The sequence below is a fragment of the Desmodus rotundus genome, chromosome X (genome assembly GCF_022682495.2).
Source record: "Desmodus rotundus isolate HL8 chromosome X, HLdesRot8A.1, whole genome shotgun sequence".
In the NCBI taxonomy this organism is placed as follows: domain Eukaryota; kingdom Metazoa; phylum Chordata; class Mammalia; order Chiroptera; family Phyllostomidae; genus Desmodus; species Desmodus rotundus.
The window spans coordinates 14,312,047-14,330,846 of record NC_071400.1 but is presented as its reverse complement, the minus strand read 5'-3'; the positions used below and the strand labels follow the sequence as shown (position 1 = coordinate 14,330,846).

Below are 18,800 nucleotides of genomic sequence, written 5' to 3'. Positions count from 1 at the left end.
GAGGAGGGTGTTAGAATAAGATCAAATAGCTACCATCTATTGAAAACTTACTATGTGCCAGGCACTGTTTTTTTTTAAAAGACACTATTGCAATTGTTTTATTTATTTAATTTATTTACTTTTTAGAAAGAGGGGGAGGAAGGGAGAAAGAGAAGAACATCAGTGCGCAAGAGATACACTGATCGGTTGCCTCTCACGTGCTCCCACCCCGGGAGACCTGGCTTACAACCCAAGCATGCGCCCTGACCAGGAATCAAACCAGCGACCAGCACTCAATCCAGTGAGCCACACCAGCCAGGGCCACGCACTGTTTTTTAAATTATTTTATGCGTAGTTACTTGTGTAATCCTCATAAAACCATTGTGGATTAGGTGCTATTGTTACCCAGATTTTACCAAAGATGAAATTGAGGCACATCTCAGTCAAGTAACCTGTGCAAGGTCACACAGTCAGTGAGTGGCAGAGCCAGGACTGGCACTCAGGCAATCAGCTTGAGCTCTTGCTGGGACTAATAGGAAGGATTCTGCTTACTGCCGCCCAACCCCACTTCACCTGGGGCAATAGCACTGTTGGCCCCCATTTAGCTGTTGTCAGAAGACAGATCACACTGTTGGCTCAGTGTTGGAAAACCACCAGCCTGCTGGTAAGAGCACAAGGCTGGTCACCAGGAGGACTGAATTCTGAGTTTGGTTTGGCCTCCAGTTATACCCATGTCCTTAGGAAAGTCATTTCTGTGTTCTGGTTCCTCATTTTAAAAATAAGAGTATGGGAGTCCTGGCTGGTGTGGCACAGTGGTTGGGCGGCAGTCTACAAATTGAAAGGTCGTTGGTTCGATTCCTGGTCAGGGCACATGCCTGGGTTGCAGGTCAGGTCCCCAGTGGGGGAGTAGGAGAGGCAACTGATGGATGTTTCTCTTGCACATTGATGTTTCTCTCCCCTCTTTCTCCCTCCCTTCCCTTCTCTCTAAAAATAAATAAAAATAAAATCTTTAAAAAAAATGAGTGGGAGATGATGGTCTGCAAGATTTCTACCAAGGTTTTTATGATTCCCCTCTAGATCTAACTATCCCTTTGCAACAAATACAGGGAAAGAAAGAACATGTTGAACAATGCCATCAACAAACTCTAGATCAGGGGAAACTCTACAAGATAAATGATCCAGTTTCATCCACAAAAATTGCCAGGTTAACCTCAAGAAGCATGTTAACCAACTACAAAATATGTACTTATAACCTGATTCAAACAAGCATGCTATTCAAAGAAATGAGCCAGCTGGAGAAATTTGAACACTGACTGAATATTTTATATTATGGGCCTGTAAAACTTTAAGATGATAGGTACTGTTATTTTTTAAGTCCTTATGTTTAAGACATACACACTGAAATAACTATTTTATACAATGTTTGATATTTACTTCAAAATAAGTCTGTGATAGAGAAGACAGGGTTATTAATGAAAGAATCGGCTCTGAGTTGATAATTGGTGAAGCTGAGTGGTGAGGACAGGGACGTTCACTATATTAATAGTATTTTTGCTACTTCTGTGTATGTTTGAACATTCCCTTTAAAAATGATGATGATATATTTTATAAATCTAGTTATGTGTATCAATTACTAAATGCGAATTTTATGAGTCATACTGGTTAAAGAAATCCCTTAATTCGTACACCCTCACTTCATATATGTCAACCACCCAAGTCTCCCTTCTGCACTTGCTGTCCACTATTTAGCAATGCTTGTTATCTGCTGTAAACTAACATCTTCATCCTTAGCTTTAGGCTTCACTTATAAAAATCCAATTAAAGTATAGGTTAAGCAACTGGGGCTAGTGCCACGTCCACCCATCCACACAGAAATGTGTGCATCTCCAACGGACACACAACGGATATGACGGCTTGATGAATTATTCTCTTCAACAAAAAACAGTTTTAGAATGGGGGTAACAAAGGGAGAGAGGCCATATCTCAAGGGACAGTTTATAAGAGAAAGCCTAACACAGTATCATCAGTTCAATCCATTATACGTAGGAATAAACACCGCAAACTAACAAAGATCTTTGTGTGAGGCGTTTTTTGTTTTGTTTTGTTTTGTTTTTTGTAGTTAAACTATTGTCTTCCTCTAAGACTCCAGAACTCTATGGCAATGTAGGTTTGAGTTTTAGGAATTAATAATTTCGTATACCTTCAAGTAAAGGACCTATGCCTAGGAAGTAGGAGTAGCCCGTTTTCCTGTCGAATGGAACAGAACCATGTGATGAAACCAGGTGAGGAGTGTGTGTCCTTCCTACCTTCGTATGACGTGAAACCCACAACGCTGGAAGTCTGAGGGGGTTTTAACTGTGATGTTCCACTTACATATACAATCGGGGATCTGAGGTCAGAGTGTCAATGTTGATGTGTTGCTCCAGTAGACTGTAAGCCAGGATGGGCAAGGACGTGAAGCAGATATTGTACATGGTAAGGTAAGCAGCATCATACAGTGGCTGAAATGACAACAGCAAAGGAGAAAGAAATGTACTGTAACGATCATCTTCAAGATGATAGGTTTTGTGTTTGGAAAAAAAAAAATCACAACCTAAAACAAGACAGTTATTTTCCCTTTTTGTACTAACAAAGGAAGTTAAAAAAAATATTTTGAAACTATATTACTTTTAAATTATAGGGGACAATATTGTATTAATTTCAGGTGTATAACCCAATGATTAAACATTTTTAATTTATAAAATGATCACTCCAATAAATCTAGTACCCATCTGACACCACACATACTTATTACGATATTATTGACTGTATTCCCTGTGCTGTACTTTGCATCCCCATGATTATTCTGTAACTACCAATTTGCACTTTTCCATCCCTTCATCTTTTTTACCCAGTGCTCCCCAATCTGAAAACTGTCAAAATGTTCTCTGTATTTATCATTCAATTTGTTTTGCTTGTTTATTTTGTTTTTTAGATTCCACACATAAGTGAAATCATATGGCATTTGTCTTTCTTTCTCTGACTTTTTTCACTCATCATAATACCCTTCACGTTCATCCACATTACTGTAGACAGCAAGATTTCATTCTTTATTATGGCCGAGTCATATTCCACTGTATATTATGGGCCAGTCCTTTATCCACTCATCTACTGATGGGCACTAGGGTTGCTTCTGTATCTTGGCTGTTGTAAATAATGCTGCAACAAACATGGTTACACATGTCTTTTCAATTTAGTGCTTTGGGTTTCTTTGGATAAATACCCAGCCCTGGCTGCTGTGGCTCAGTGGACTGAGCGCTGGTCCGCAAACTCAAAGGTTGCTGGTTCCATTCCCACTCGGGGCACATGCTTGAGTTATGCACCAGGTTCCCGGTTGCGGGTGTCGTGCAGGAGGCAATCAATCAATGTGTCTCTCATACACTGATGTTTCTCTCTCCCTCTCCCTCCTTCCTCTCTCTCTAAAAAATAAATACACTTTAAAAAAAATATCCAGAAGTGGAACTGCTCAGTCCTTCTTTGTCTCTTATTAGTCTATTTTGTCTGGTATAAGTACAGCTACCCTAGCATTTTTTTTCTCTATTTCCATTTTCATGAAATATTTTCCCCATTTCTTTACTTTCAGTCTGTGTATCTTTCTACTGGAAGTGAGTCTCTTACAGACAGCATATGTAGGGTCTTATTTTCTTATCCATTCAGCCACCCTATGCCTTTTGATTGGAGCACTTAATCATATGCATTTAAGACAATTGTTGATACCCTGGCCAAATGGCAGAGCTGGTTGGAGCATCATCCCTTACACCAAAAGGTTGTGGGTTCAATTCCTGGTCAGGGCATACACCTAGATTGCAGGTTCCATCCCTGGTTGGGGTACATGTGAGGTGACCAATTAATATTCCTCTCTCACACATCGATGGTTCTCCCCCACCCCTTTCCTCTAAAATAAATAAACATAACTGCAGGTGAGGATTTAAAAAAACAAATTGTTGATAGATAATGTATTTATGGCCATTTTATTATTCAGATTTTTTATCTTTTTCTTCTTCACAAAGGAAGTTTTGTCATTAAGGTCAGTCTAACTGGTAACTACAGAAAAGAAACTAACATATTGTGATGGATCATATTAATATACCCTCCCCTTTTAACAGAATCTTATTCAGAATGTTTACATGCTATTAGCTCTATTTCTAACAGGTATTAATAACTTTTCAAAAGACTTTTCAGCTAATAAAGGCCAGTTAAGTATAAGTCAGGAGCTTCTTGGGGAAATTAAATACAGGCAGTGGCTAACTTGTGTCACAGTTTTTTGTCTGTCTGTTCAATATTTTTAAAAACATTCCATTTATTTATTTTTAGAGAGAGGGGAAGGGAGGGAGAAAGAGAGACAGAAGTATCAATGTGTGGTTGCCTCTCACGTGCTCCCCACTGGGGACCTGGCCTACAACCCAGGCATGTGCCCTGACTGGGAATCGAACTGGCGACCCTTTGGTTTGCAGGACCGTGCTCAATCCACTGAGCTACACCAGCCAGGGCTGTTTAATATTTTATATAGCTTTAAATATCACCGTCTTCAGCATTATTTATAATAACAAATGTGGTCACTTACTAGGGATTAAATAAATGTATTCATAAAACCAAAGCTAAATATATGTATATATGGTATGACTTTCAACTCTTTCTGGTACTGAATTGCCTAGTCTGCTGGCTGATCCACAGGCACCTGCAACTCAAAATGTCTAAAACCAAACTCATTAACTTTCCCCTTTAATTTGCTTTCTCCTGTGTTTCCTACTGCAGTGAGTGGCCCCACAATGCGTGTGACCCTAGTATCTACCTTGGTGCCTGGTACCACTATGGTGCTTAAGAAATATTTTGAAATGAGTCATTTTCTTCCTACCTCACTAGCTATTCCTTCTCAGTCTCCTATTGTCCCTGAGCCCTTAGATGGAGTGCTGCAGAACTCAGGGTTTGGAACTTTTATTTATACTCACGCTCTAGGTGACCTTGTTCAGTCCTGTGATTTTAATATTAGTCGTTCACTGCAAATCCCCCAATATCTATCTCCAGCCAGGCCTGTCCCTGTATATGCAATTACCCACTTGAAATCTCCTCTTGGGTGTCTAGTATATTTCAAACTTATGCCCAGAACTGGACACCTGACGTGTCCTCACTTCAAACCTGCTCCTCTTGAAGTCTTCCCCATCTCGGCAAAGGGCAACTAAATCTTTCTGATCAATAAGAACCAAAATCTTGGATTCACCTTTAACGATTCCTTTTCCCACCTCACATCTAATCAATTAAGAAGTGTTTATTGGCTCTATCTTCAAATATATTCAGAACCAGATCACTTCTGGGCACCTCCACTATTACCACCCCACAAGCCTCCTAAATGGTTTCCCTGCTTCTCCCTTTGACCTAAAGTCTATTCAAAGCCCTGAGTACATCTATTAGAAAATAAGCCAAATCAAGCCATCACTTTTTTCCAAGCTCTGAAGGTAAAAAAAAAAAAGAACATTTCTGGGGTGGCTATAAAGCCACTATTGATCTGGCTTCTCCTATGTGTCTGACCTCATTTCTAACCTTCCTGCTCCTTGTTCATTCTACTCCAGCAGCAATGGCTTCCTCACTGTACCTCTAACACATCCCTCGAACTGGCTGTTGTCCCACCTGGAACATCTTTCCTATAGATGGTATTTCCTTACTTCCTTTAAATCTCAGGTCAAATGTCACCTTCTCAGGGAGATCATCCTTGATTTAACTTGCCACTCCGTCTCTCACAGACACATTTCCCCCCTTTATCCTGTTTTTTTTTCCCCTATAAGTACCAATCACCTGCTAACTTACATCATGTTTATTACGTTTACTACTTCCTGACACTAGGATTTAAGCTCTATGACGGCAGGGATTTTTATTTATTTTTGTGACAGCTGTAGCCTGAGAAAAAGCAAAGCAGCCCCTGGCATCACAGAGCTGGCCTGGCAACTCCCAGCTAGTCAGGGGTGTTCTCCTGCCAAACATGCACAATTTTGGAGAACTGCGGTATCACACGAGGACATTCTGTGACTATGATGAACCAAAACAAAAATAAGACCGCTCCACAATCACATCTGACACAGAGTATGAATATTGTCCAAATCATAAACAATGGCCAACATCCCCATTCTGGGTAATACGAGTGACTACTGCTTCTTGACCAATGATAGCATTAGCTTCCTTCTGGTCTTCATTCCTCCTGGGTAAGATTTATGAAATAGTCATAAAATTACCCCTGCTTATTAAGAGCACCTCCTGCACAGGAAGGCCCTATTTCTTAAATCCCTCTCCAAATTACCTAACTCAATCCAAATCTTGTAAGACTTTTCTAATACTCTCTTCCTGAGAGGCCCCACTGTTGCTCATGGTGATATTCTTTCTCACTGCGCCGAGTAATAAACCGAATTTGATCAACTACAAGTGTGTTCCTGGTGGTGTCTGGCTGGAGGGCTTTCACAATCTTGAGCTCTTAGAACTTGGCACATAAAAAGCATTCAATATTGAAGGAATGAATGAGTAGAGATTGGAAGCTATAACACATTTGTAAAAGACTGATCTGATATTTAAAATTTTTCTATATGGGAAAAAAAGCAGAGTATTCTCTGAACCTCATTTTGATGAAAATACTTTCTGAGTTCAACATTTTTCTACACACCGCTAGATGTTGTCATAGAACCACTACCAGTGGCCTGAATAAATAATATCCCATATTCATCTGTATTTTCACATATAGATGTTCTTTGATTAATAAAATCCATTTTTAAAGATTTTATTTATTTATTTTTAGAGAGAGGAGAAGGGAGGGAGAGGGGGAGAGAAACACCAATGTGTGGTTGCCTCTTGTGTGCCCCCAACTGGGGGCCTGGCCTGCAACCCAGGCATGTGCCTTGAGTGGGAATTGAACCAGCGACCCTTCGGCTCACAGGCTGGTCCTCAATCCACTGAGCCACACCAGCCAGGGCTAAAATGCATTTAAATGGGACATAAGTTATCACAATTACGTATTTTCAAACAGTGGCTACTAAAGATACACTTACTATCATGATGGGAGTTGTCTCAAAAGGTTGAGAAAAACCTGAATAGAGCCTTAGTTCTTTCATTGGTTGAGTGCAAAAACATTTTACTGAGTGCTTACGAAGTGACAAGTACTGGGGACAGAGAAGATTCATGCCCTTGTCTGCCAAGGCACACAAATCAGAGAGGAGGAGGTAGAGCCTTGAGTGTACAAAGCCCAGAGGGAAGGGGTAACTCTGGCCTACAGTAGAGACAAAGCAAGATAACGTGCACGCAAAATTCTCCATGAAGTTAAAAATATGGCTTTACACAGAACATGGAGATACTTCCCATACAAAGACTTAAACTGAGCAAAAATATTCTACTGAATTACAAAGTACTCCCCAAAGGGGGTTACATTCCTTTTAATTCTCAAGGGAAAGGACTAGTCTGTTGGCATATAACACTATATTTTCATTGGAAACCATCCATTTTCGCTAATGAAAAAATTGAAAAAATAACTCAGACTGATTGGTGTGTAATTTAGTCTTGAGTTTCATTTAAACAAAAGAAGCATCAATCTAGTTTTCTTCCATTATGGTACTTTGAGGTTACATGAAAGAGAACTGTAATTCTTAGATGCATAATTAGAGAAGATAGAAAGTTCTCAAAACAAACAACAGGTTTAGTTGACAATACTGTTTGTTAAACCTGTTACAAATTTTTCTTTTCATGGAGAAAAAAGATTAGTACTATTCTAGCTTTGCTAAATTAAGGGCTGCTTTTTGCTTAAAGAAATCAGAATCCAAGTCACCTTTCCACATTTTCCATAGCTCCCTCTCCAAGCTCAGGGTTGAAGAGAACACCTGATGCGAACATAAGATGAAAAAGGCTGACTGACTACCTGTAAGTATTCCAGAGATATCTGCAATAAAGGTTGCTACGTTCAGCAGAAGCACCAGGCCAAACTCAGAACTAATGATACTATACATCAGGTCAGCACCTCAGAGACCTTCCCTTTACCTGATAAATTTTTCCTCTAAGTCTTAGGCCCTAAGACATCCGCATAGCTCCCTCATCTCCTTAACATCTCTGCCCAAGTGTCTCCACATCAGAGAGAATGTTCCAAATCAGCTTCTCTAAAATAGTGACCCTCTTCCCCAATCATACTCTATCAATTTATTATACTTTTTTTTTTACCCCTTCAGAAGAGCATTTATTGGCACTCGATGACATATTGATCTGACTGTTGTCTGTCTTTCCCCTAGCACTACACTGCAAGCTCCATGGGGGTCAGGTTTTTGATCATTGTTATATCCCCAGCACTTAGCCTGGCACACAGTAGGCACACAAGAAATATTTGTTAAATGAGTGAATAGGAAACCAAACATCAACTACCCTACGGAAACCTAAGCAGTTAAGGTAACCTAAGCAGACCCCAGACATCCCCGGGTCGGGATCTCAGCTGGCTTTATTAGGAGTAAGTCCTTCCTTTCTTCATACAATTTGTGCTTGGTAAATATCTTTTAAAAGGGTCAGAAAGCAACAGACTCCTTTCAAAATAAAAACAATGTTTTAACTAGATTAAGCCTATTTTCCTGTAGCATTTCACTACAATATCTGAAACATCTTGTTCATGCTTACGTCCATCTAAGCAAGGAATCAGAAATATTTCCATCAATAGTAACCTGAATGTCCAAGAAAAGCAGACTCCTCAGAACTCATAAAACTCTTTGTAGCTAATACCATTAGTTTTGAATACAAGAAGGCTGATGGCGCTTCCTACAGCTAGATGATTACTTTGTAAAGCATTCTGCTTAAGCGGCACCATGTGGCTGACGACATGGCACTGATGTGAGAGAGAGCACACCAAATGGTGAAGGGGCAAGTTCGAGAGAAAGAGAGCAGTCACCTTCCATTGAGAAGAATACATTCACTTAAAAACACTGCCACGCAATTAGAACGAAATCCCTTCTACCGTGAGGAATCAAGCACACCTTGAAATTTAGAAGCTCAATCTGTTAACACCTGCGGTGATGTTACCAGTAGCTCATCTTGGCAATATCAATGAACTGCTCACAGATTAACTACGAAAATTTCTGACTCATTGAGCATTATAGCTCCTATATTTAGCTGTACTTGCACTAGAAGCAATGCAAAATCCAGTTCAGTTGTTAAAGTGAAAAACGTGCTGGCTCATCCCACCACTTAAATACCAAGTTAATATATAGCATATTCTTTATGTAATAAGTGTTCAAAAAACAATAAAGGGCAGCCCTGACCACATGGCTCAGCTGGTTAGAACATCGTCCCATATACCTAAAGGTTGTGGGTTCGATTCCCAGTCACAGCACATACCTAGGTTATGAGTTCAATACCTAGTTTGGGCGCATATGGGAGGCAACTGATCAATGTTTCTCTCTCACTGATGTTTCTCTCTAAAATCAGTAAATATATCCTCAGGTGAGGATTTAAAAAAAAGCAAAAGAAAACAATAGGGGACAAAAGCTGCAGAGTTGTTCTAGTAATCCAAGATTTTATCCAGGAATCAAAGCTTTGTGGCCAGCTTAAAGGTCAATGTTTTTCTAGGAAATCAACCTGAGAAACGGCAAAGGTGTGCGATTTTATGTGATGAAATATTAAACTGTAGCATTTTAGGATTATTGGAAAACACTGTATACGCTAATACAAAGAAAAAAACCTGAATATTCTTTTAAATCTTATCTCAATTCCAACCAGGTGTACTAAATAACTTTAAGAACAAAGTAATAATAAGAACACTGATAAAGCAAAAACACAAACATCTGCTATTGTCAAAATGCAAGCGAGTAATACGAACTGTTGAACCAAAAAAAAAAAAAAAAATCCAACAACAAAAACACAAACCTCCTTTTACTTTGGTCATACATCTCTAATAGCCACAATCCAGTAAGTACTGAAAAAGGTAAATTATTAATGGCAAGTGTAAACTACATTATAACAAATAACTAGGGAAACAAACCTGTTGTGAGAATCCGCAGAAGAACTGGTACAAAAATTGTGGCAAAATGAAACAAAGGTTCTGGAAAAAAAATGAAGAAAAGGGTTAATGTTTTTACTTAAGTTTCTGAACTAAAACAGGAAACTACTCCAAATAGTTTAATATCAACCCTAAGCCCTTCTAAAATCGGAATGCAGTAAGTCTCTACTCTAGAGTTGTAAGGAAGTAACTCAAAAACAAACGACTGATTCACTCCCCTCTGGCTATTGTTACAATGTTCTTAATTTCCATGTGGGGAGGGGAGGGGATAGTGGGGAGAGGGGATTACAGGAACTACTATAAAGGACACAAGGACAAAATCAAGGGGGAGGGTAGAGGTGGGGGAGGGAGGTGGGTTTGGCTGGGGTGGGGTGGAGGGATGGGGAGAAAATACAGACAATTGTAACTGAATAAAAATAAATAAATAAATTTAAAAATAAATAAATAAATACATAGCCCTGATTTGCTACAACTTTTCCTTAACACGTTTGACCCATGAAAAGTCAGAGCTGTTGTTTTAAAACAAATATAGTAAATACATTTCTAAATATATTTTCAAACATGAAATTAAGAAAAATGTACTGATACTATAAGAAGAAATATTTCTAAAACTCAAACAAAAAACAAAACAAAAACAAATGACTAATTCATAGTAATACCAACTTTTGCCGTACCAAGGCAGAAAAGATCTTACTTTATGAAAACCACTTGTTATTCTTTGTCTAGGGAAGAAATGTGATCGTACAAGACAGGTCCCTAACGGTACTAGCTTTTAAATGCCAATCAGATCTGTAAAATCATTACAAAGTATAATGACATAAAACTGTAAGTGTATACAGAGGAGGGCAAAACTAAGTTTACAGTTGTTCATATGGAAAAACACATGTAGGTTATGATTATTACAATAGCTTTATTAACTCTGTGTTTTGTGTACTCACCACTGTAAGCCTACTTTTGCCCAGCCCATATTTGAAGTCAATTGATGCCATTAAAGAGCTAGGAGATTATTACAGTGTATGTTGACACTAACAGTATCAACGAATGCTTTCCTGCCTTTATCACTGCCTCATCAAACAATCAACATATTAATGCTGATCATTTGTTCTATGCAAAGATGGCACTGTGGGTGATACAAAAACAGAACGAAACTTCTCATTCCTAAGGGACTTACCATTTAATTGGGAGAATACTGAAAACATTTAAAAAACACAAGCAGAGAATTCACAAGACACTAAGTTACTAGGTGTGATTCTAAATACTGAAATTAATGTCTTCAGGCCAAACTATCGGAACCAATACTTTCAAATGAGCGCTACCCCTCAGCGCAGGCTGTGACCTTATTTGAGTGTTGCTTGTCACCTGTTCATGTTGTCTGTGGATTTCTCTTTGGGCGGAGCTTTCGAGAGCCCATTTTTGAGCCATGTCAAAAAAAACCAGTCTCCTCCTTTCTGTCACACATTCTCACGTAGATAATTTCCCAGGCTGGGAGACTTGAGGCTGTTTTTAAAAAGCTAATGCATCCTCAAAGGACGAACATCTTCCAGGCTGACGACACTTAAGTGAAATATACAGGCTCTGGAGGATGTTCCTAAAGGAAAGTGCTACCCGTGCAGCTCCATGTTACTCATGTCTGAGTAACTCCTACAGCATCAGAATGTGTGTCATAGCTCCAAAGAGCTCATCACCTGGAAGGGCAACATTCAATCACATGCATCAGTTCTAGCAAGATGCAAAGTATCGTAGGTAGCGTTTCTAGAGTCATGCTTTATTTCTAAAGAAGTTCTGATGCTGGAAGAGGCAGTGCTCGGTGGGAGTTATGGGGGTGCTTTGTGGGAAGGGGAGGTCTGACCCTCCCACTGGAACGTAATTTCCATGAGAACAAGGACTTTGCCTATCTTATTCCATTATGAATTCTCAAGGCCTAAAACAGTGCTTGGCACCTAGTAACACATTCGAACAAAACTGATGATCGAATAGAGAAGTTAACAGTTGAATTAGGTGCTAAAGATGAATTTTGACATGTTGATGGCAGGAACCTATGTAAGGCCTTATGTAATTTAAACAGATACGGTAAGAGAGGGAGAGACTATGGGGTGCCTTGAAAACCAGACTAATCCTAGACAACAGAGAGTAAAGTTTCTGGAATACAGTTGAAAAGTGGTTTGTTTGTTTTTGAAAAGTGGCATTTTTCAAACATTAACCTGTCTGAATTATGCAAAGTAGAGTGCATGGAGAAATAGAAAGCAAGAAGACCTGCCCCTGAAGTACCCTAGGGGTGAGGCAATGGCAAACTGAATATGCAGAAAGGCTTCTTAGATCAGCAAAAGAGGGTCAAAAATACTAGAAATCATCTCGAGACAAAATGCAGCACCAAAAAAGGAATACTGCTAAGTCAGTAACTAAGAGATAATGGGCACAGAGATCCTATGAAGACGGAGGGCACCACCTACATAAATAATCCCCTCTGCTGGGAACCCTCAATTACTGACTACACTAGTAAACATTAGCCATTTTACTGTGTTTTGTTTTCCTTAACAGAGTATTCCTTCCATCTGGTGGCAGTTGAATGAATTGCAGGTCAAAATCTTAAAGAGGCAAACCAAGCCTCCGGAATTAGGGATCAGATGGTTGGCAGATCTCTATGGCAAATCTTCACGGGCGCTCCTACTAAGGGGAGGTAAGAGGGAGTAACCACCCATCTCTGCGCGGGGCTGTTAGGTTACTGAGTCTAAGGCCCGATAGACCATAATTATGATGTACAGAGTCCTGGAGTTACAGTAAGTACAGCTGTTGTGGAAATCTTGTTCTGTCACCTCCCAGCTGGCTCCAAAGGCAAGTTATATAAGGTCTCTGAGCCCTAGATTCTACATATTTTAAATGGAAATAACACTAACTGCCTCATAAAATGTTTGTGAGGATTAAGTAAGAAAACACTTTTGTGAACCAGTGAATTACATTACACATACTGGGTTAATTATCATTAATCACCATCACATTTGGCCCGGATACCAGTTGATACTGGTTGACAGGGTCTTAGCACATCTGTATAGGTAAAGGTTACATATTTTTTTTAAAATATAAAGTTAATAAGACCCGGGTTGCATCACAGAAAATTGACACATAAAAGCAGTTGCTGAGCTTTCCCTCCTATGAAAGTCAGGGTAAAAAACACCCTAACTGCTTGAATCATTGAAAACTGGTACATTAACTTGATAATATACCTATAAACTGGAATCTGATTAAGGTCTTTGCTAAATTGTATTCTCTGGTAGACAAAAAGAAGTGTGCAGGCTCAGTTTCACATGTACGCTGACTGGTGCTAAAAAAAAATCAAGATGTTGTCGGGGAAACTACCTCAGTTTCCAAACATGGGGGTTTGGGATACTGCACAATAATTATGAGTATTTAATGTGGTGAAAAAATGCTATTAAATAAATATATTAAATAAAAAGGGCAAAGTGCAAAGCAGTATGCTTTGGGGCTGACTGCCAATAGGTTTGGGGTTTCTTACTGGACTGATGGAATGTCCTGGAATTAGCGGTGATGGCTGCACGTCGCCGTGAATATACGAAAAGCCACTGTACTTTACACTACAGTGAGTTTTGTTCTTTGAATTATATCTCAATAAAAAATGAAAAAACTCTGTATATATAGTGTATAAAACCGATGTATACATACATAAATTTCTATAGACAGAAGAACAGGTCACATGATAATGTTACCATTTGCTCTCTCCATTGGTATGCATTTACAGAGAACTTCAACAATTTCATTTTAGAAAAGAACTTATGTATAAAAAATATTTGACAAAAGTCACTGGTGTATAGTTCTCCTTTTATTTAGAGCATTAACTCACTAAGCACCATCCTCAGGGAACCTCATGTCGAGGAGAACTGTGCGTTTCACATAATCAAAAATTAATCAAAATCAGGCAAGATTAGTGAAGAAGGACTCAAAGGGAATACAACTAAAAAAACTTCACCTGAATATATTACAAATAAATAACACAACCACACTGAAATGGTAGAAAAGAGGGGGAAAAGTAACTTTGAAAATAGTATTTTGACCATACACTCCAAGGCTAAAGACAGAAAGAAGTGCACACAGACATATTCCTCAAGTTAGTCAGTGTGTTTGGTCCCAGGAGTGTGAGTTAGCGATTCTGAAACTACTTTAAATGTACTCTAGGATTGAGCAAATACGTGAACACATCGAGGGTAAAGAGAACCAGGTTTCTCATCACTGGACAAAGGAGTTACAAACAAGGAAAAGGGAAGAGTTAGAATGAACCTTGCGGTGTTGGCTGGAACCAAAGGTATCAGTATAAACTGAGTTCACATACTGGATTCATACTGATGCCTTGGCTTCCAACTCCCACACCTATACACATTTCCTAGCTCTGTCCACTGACAGGACCTACAACCAACTACAGCTCAGCAGCAATGGGTACATCTAGTATCCACATCTTGATTTTCTTTTTATCTAAAAAAATGTTTATTGGCTTTACAGAGAGAGGAGGCGTGGAGAGGGAGACAGACAGAGGGAGGGAGAGAGGGAGAGAGAGAGGGAGGGAGAGAGACACAGAGACACAGAGACATTGATGCGAGAAACATCAATTGGTTGCCTCCCATATGTGCAAAGACAGGGAATTGAACCTGCAACCTGGGTATGTGCCCTGACCAGGAATCACACCTTTTGTGTACAGGACGACGCTCCAACTGAGCCACACCAGCCAGGACTTGATTTCTAAATATCATTTGCAATCAAAGAAACTAGTATTCCTTGAAGAAATGTTCAAATCTAGGGTGGCAGCAGGAAAAATACAAGATGAGCTTAGAACATCATGTGGTACCATAAACTAAGGTAGGGGATGGGGGCGGGGAGTAGCGGTGACTTGCTATTCAATGGTGCAAAGTTTTAATTATGCAAGATGAGCAAGTGATAGGGGTCTGCTGTACAATATTGTGCCTGTAGTTAACAATAGTGTATTGTATACTTCAAAATCTGTCCAGTGGGTAGAGCTCTTATCACAATAAAATAAAAACTTAAAAATGATGGAGATATGTTGAAAGGATATAGGGGCCAAATCTATGACAATATGAGTAATAGAATAACAATAGTAATGGATTTTAACTCAGAAAAAAATACCCGTTTCAGCAGCAGAATGCTCTCTCCCCACCCCACTGGGATCACAGGCTTTATGGTCCAGGAGAAGGAACAGACGCAAATATAGAAAAAAAAGGTATCATGCATGTCTCGGAAGCCAGTGGTCAAACGTACACAGCAGTCAGGAAGGGCTTCATACTCGAAGCCACTGTGTGTGTGTGTTTCACTTCTAAGGCTAACTGCCTCTTTTCTTTTTTAAAATTGAATTCATTGGCGTGACCCCGGTTAATAAAATGATATAGGTTTCAGGCGTACAGTTCTATGATACATCATCTGTATATTGTATTGTGTTCACCTCCCCATGTGAAGTCCCCTTCCATCACTAACTGCCTGTTTTCAGGACTTGGGGATATGCGACCTTGGCTTTTGTTTTTTTAAAAAAATTACCATATAATTGACATACAGCATTGTGTAAGTTTAAGGTGTACATGTTGGTTTGATACGTCTTTATACTGCAACTGATTGCTAGCATAACGTTAGCTAATACCTCTGTCATATCATATAATCATCAACATTGAAGACTTAGAGTCTTAGCAACTTTGAAGTATATAGTACAATACAATCAACCAGAATCACCATACTGTACATAAATCTTCAGAACTTACTCATCTTTCAGTGGCAAATCTGTACCCTTAAATAACATCTCCCTATCTCCCCTTTGCCTCAGCCTCTGGTAACCTCTAGAATGCTCTTTTCAAATGAAATTACACAGAGCAAAGTTGTGGGGTCTTGAAAACACCATTTCAATCAAGTTATCAAAGCCAGCATTGTCAGGAATAAGACACTGACAACATGTGCCAAAAATGCACAACCCGCATTGAACAGTAAGCAAACATTAGATAAACTCAAAATTGATGGAGATTCTATAAACCACTGGCAAAATTCCAATCTTGTATGTAGGCTAATTAATAATGTGCCAATTGATGTCAATTTCCTAATCTTGATAATTATGTCATGGGTTATCTAAGATGTTAACAGGTGGCAAAACTGGGCAAAGAATATATAAGAATTATTTCCAGTACTTTTACCACTTCTTTGAAGTCAGAAATGATTTTACCATGAAAAGTAAAGTCTTTAAAAAAACTATACTGAACATAATACAGGACAGGAGATCAATTTCTGGGCTACCTTGGCTAAAAATGACGTGCATAGTCTAGGCTACTTACTTCACCTTCATGTATGATGGGTTCGTTACGTGTGAAATGAGTGGCTTAAATTATATTCGATACCAAACTGTGCTCTGAGGAGCCTCCGGGAAGGACAGGGAGGCTGAGCAAGTACGCAGCCCTGGCCCCATCATCCTTTAGTCAATGCAACCCTGCTTCTATCTGCTGTTACCCGTGCAATTTCACTTGAAAAGGGAATACCAGAAAGAGTAGTTTAGAATACTGTTCAGAATAAAAAGGGAACCAACTACTGATACATGATACAATATGGATAAAACTCAAAGACATGCTAAATGAAACAGGCCAGACACGAAAGAGTACCTACGATTCTATGTAGTTCTAAAACAGGCATTATCTAATCTGCTTATTGCATAAATTATATCCAAATTTATATATTATATGCTATATATTACAATACTATATGTGTTAATATAAATCAGATTAGTTATTGTTTGGGTCAAGGGTGGAGGAGAATGGGAGGGAGCACATGGAAACTTTCTGGGATGATGGACATGTTCTAGTTTTTTTTAAGTTTTTAAAGATTTTATTTATTTATTTTTAGATAGAGGGGAAAGGAGGGAGAGAGAAGGAGAGAAACATCAATGTGTAGTTGCCTCTCATGCACCCCTCACTGGGGACCTGGCCTGCAACCCAGGCATGTGCCCTGATTGAGAATCAAACTGGCGACCCTTTGGCTCACAGGTTGGCATTCAATCCACTGAGCCACACCAGCCAGGGCAACAATACTATATATATGTTAATATAAATCAGATTAGTCATTGTTTGCGTCAGGGGTGGAGGAGAATGGGAAGGAGGACATGCGAACTTTCTGGGATGATGGAAATGTTCTAGTTTTGATTGGGGTGGTAGTTACATGAATGTGTATACATTTATCAAAATAGAACTGTACACAGTTTTATCCTCACCTGAGGACATTTTTTCATTGCTTTGAGAGAGAGAGAGAGAGAGAGAGAGAGAGAGAGAGAGAGAAACATCATTTGCCTCCCATACGCACCCCACTTGGGCAGGGGCAAAGATTGACCCTGCAACCTAGGTATGTGACCCGATCAGGATCAAACCCTCAACCTTTCAGTTAACAGACGACACTCCAACTGAGCCACACTGGCCATGGGCAGAACTGCACACTTTTAATGGGTACATTTTATTGTATTTCAACTATAGTTCATGAAAGCTGACTTAAATTTCATCTCAAATCTCTTGCATTAAAAGGAATTTCTGGCTTCCAATTCCATAAATAGATGTCTTATTTTATTTATTTTTTAAAATTATTTTATTGTTGTTCAATTACACTTGTCTGTATTTTCTCCCCATCCCTCTACCCCACCCCAGCCAATTCCACCTCCTTCCCCTGCTTCCACTCTCCCCCTTGGTTTTGTCCATGTGTCCTTTATAGTAGTTCCTGAAAACCCTTCACCCCACTGTCCCCTCCCCACTCCCCTCTGGTTATTGTTAGATTGTTCTTAACTTCAATGTCTCTGGTCATATTTTGTTTGCTTTTTTCTTCTGTTGATTAGGTTCCAGTTAAAGGTGAGATCATGTGAGGGACAAATAGATCTGTTTCAATGACCACACACTTCAGTATGAAGACAGCAAACGGAACATGAGAAAAGGAGGAAGAACACTATGACTAAGCCGGGCCCATGACTTAAGTTAACGTGCAAATATTTGATCACATACCTTATAGAAGAAATATTGTACAAGGTGCGCTATTCTCACATAATATAGATGTCCATGAGCCAATAGCAGTTTCTTTAAATGTTTAAACTTTGGAACAGAATAATCGCTATTCCTGGCTGCTTGGCGACCTTCTTTGCCTTTAATACCTAAAAAAAGAAAATCTCTACAGGGTGAGTACTTTATTGAATAAGCAAGACACGGACTTGCTATTTTCATATTTTTAACTTGCTTACATATTACAGTTCAAATGTACTTTAGCTTAGCTTTTTTTTAAGCAAAAAGTGCTTTCTTTAACAATGACAATGAGACAGCAATAAATGGTAAAACTAAGTTTAACTGGTAATTACCTATTTCTAACACAATACACAACTAAAAAGAATCATTATTTTAATCATTATAAGGCAAAAGTTACCTTGCGAAAAAAAAATTAAATCTGGAAATTAGTTTAAGGCCACTTAGTGCTTCATTGTGCACAGCCCAAGTCTGGGTGCAATATTAAAGCAACCCAGAGACCTGGGGTCTGTGGTGTAGGAGCTCAAAACTGAAGTCACAATGAGATGGTGACGTTCTTTCATGGAAGGAAACTCCCAGTAGCAGCCCAAGTTTCTGTGAGCTCCAGCAGCTTTAGGTCATTGCCACACTGGATAACCAATGAGTAGAACGAAGAGTTCCATACAACACAGGGTTACTTCCAAATGAAAAGAATTGGGGGATTTAAGAATCCAAACTGCAGTATAATAATTCGTAAC

At 39.2% G+C, this 18,800-nt stretch overlaps 1 protein-coding gene across 8 annotated transcripts in view; it reads right to left on the bottom strand.

Annotated features, from left to right (window-relative positions):
* The window catches only part of ATP11C (ATPase phospholipid transporting 11C), a 173,072-nt gene that overhangs the window by 22,919 nt on the left and 131,353 nt on the right, over positions 1-18,800 (bottom strand). For all 8 annotated transcript variants that reach the window (XM_071220347.1, XM_024555273.3, XM_053917150.1 and 5 more), the window contains 3 exons: positions 18,052-18,197; positions 10,004-10,063; positions 2,353-2,480 (listed from right to left, as the gene is read on the bottom strand). In XM_071220347.1, coding sequence (XP_071076448.1) covers positions 2,353-2,480; positions 10,004-10,063; positions 18,052-18,197 — 334 coding nt within the window. The remainder of the gene's footprint in view (positions 1-2,352; positions 2,481-10,003; positions 10,064-18,051; positions 18,198-18,800) is intronic.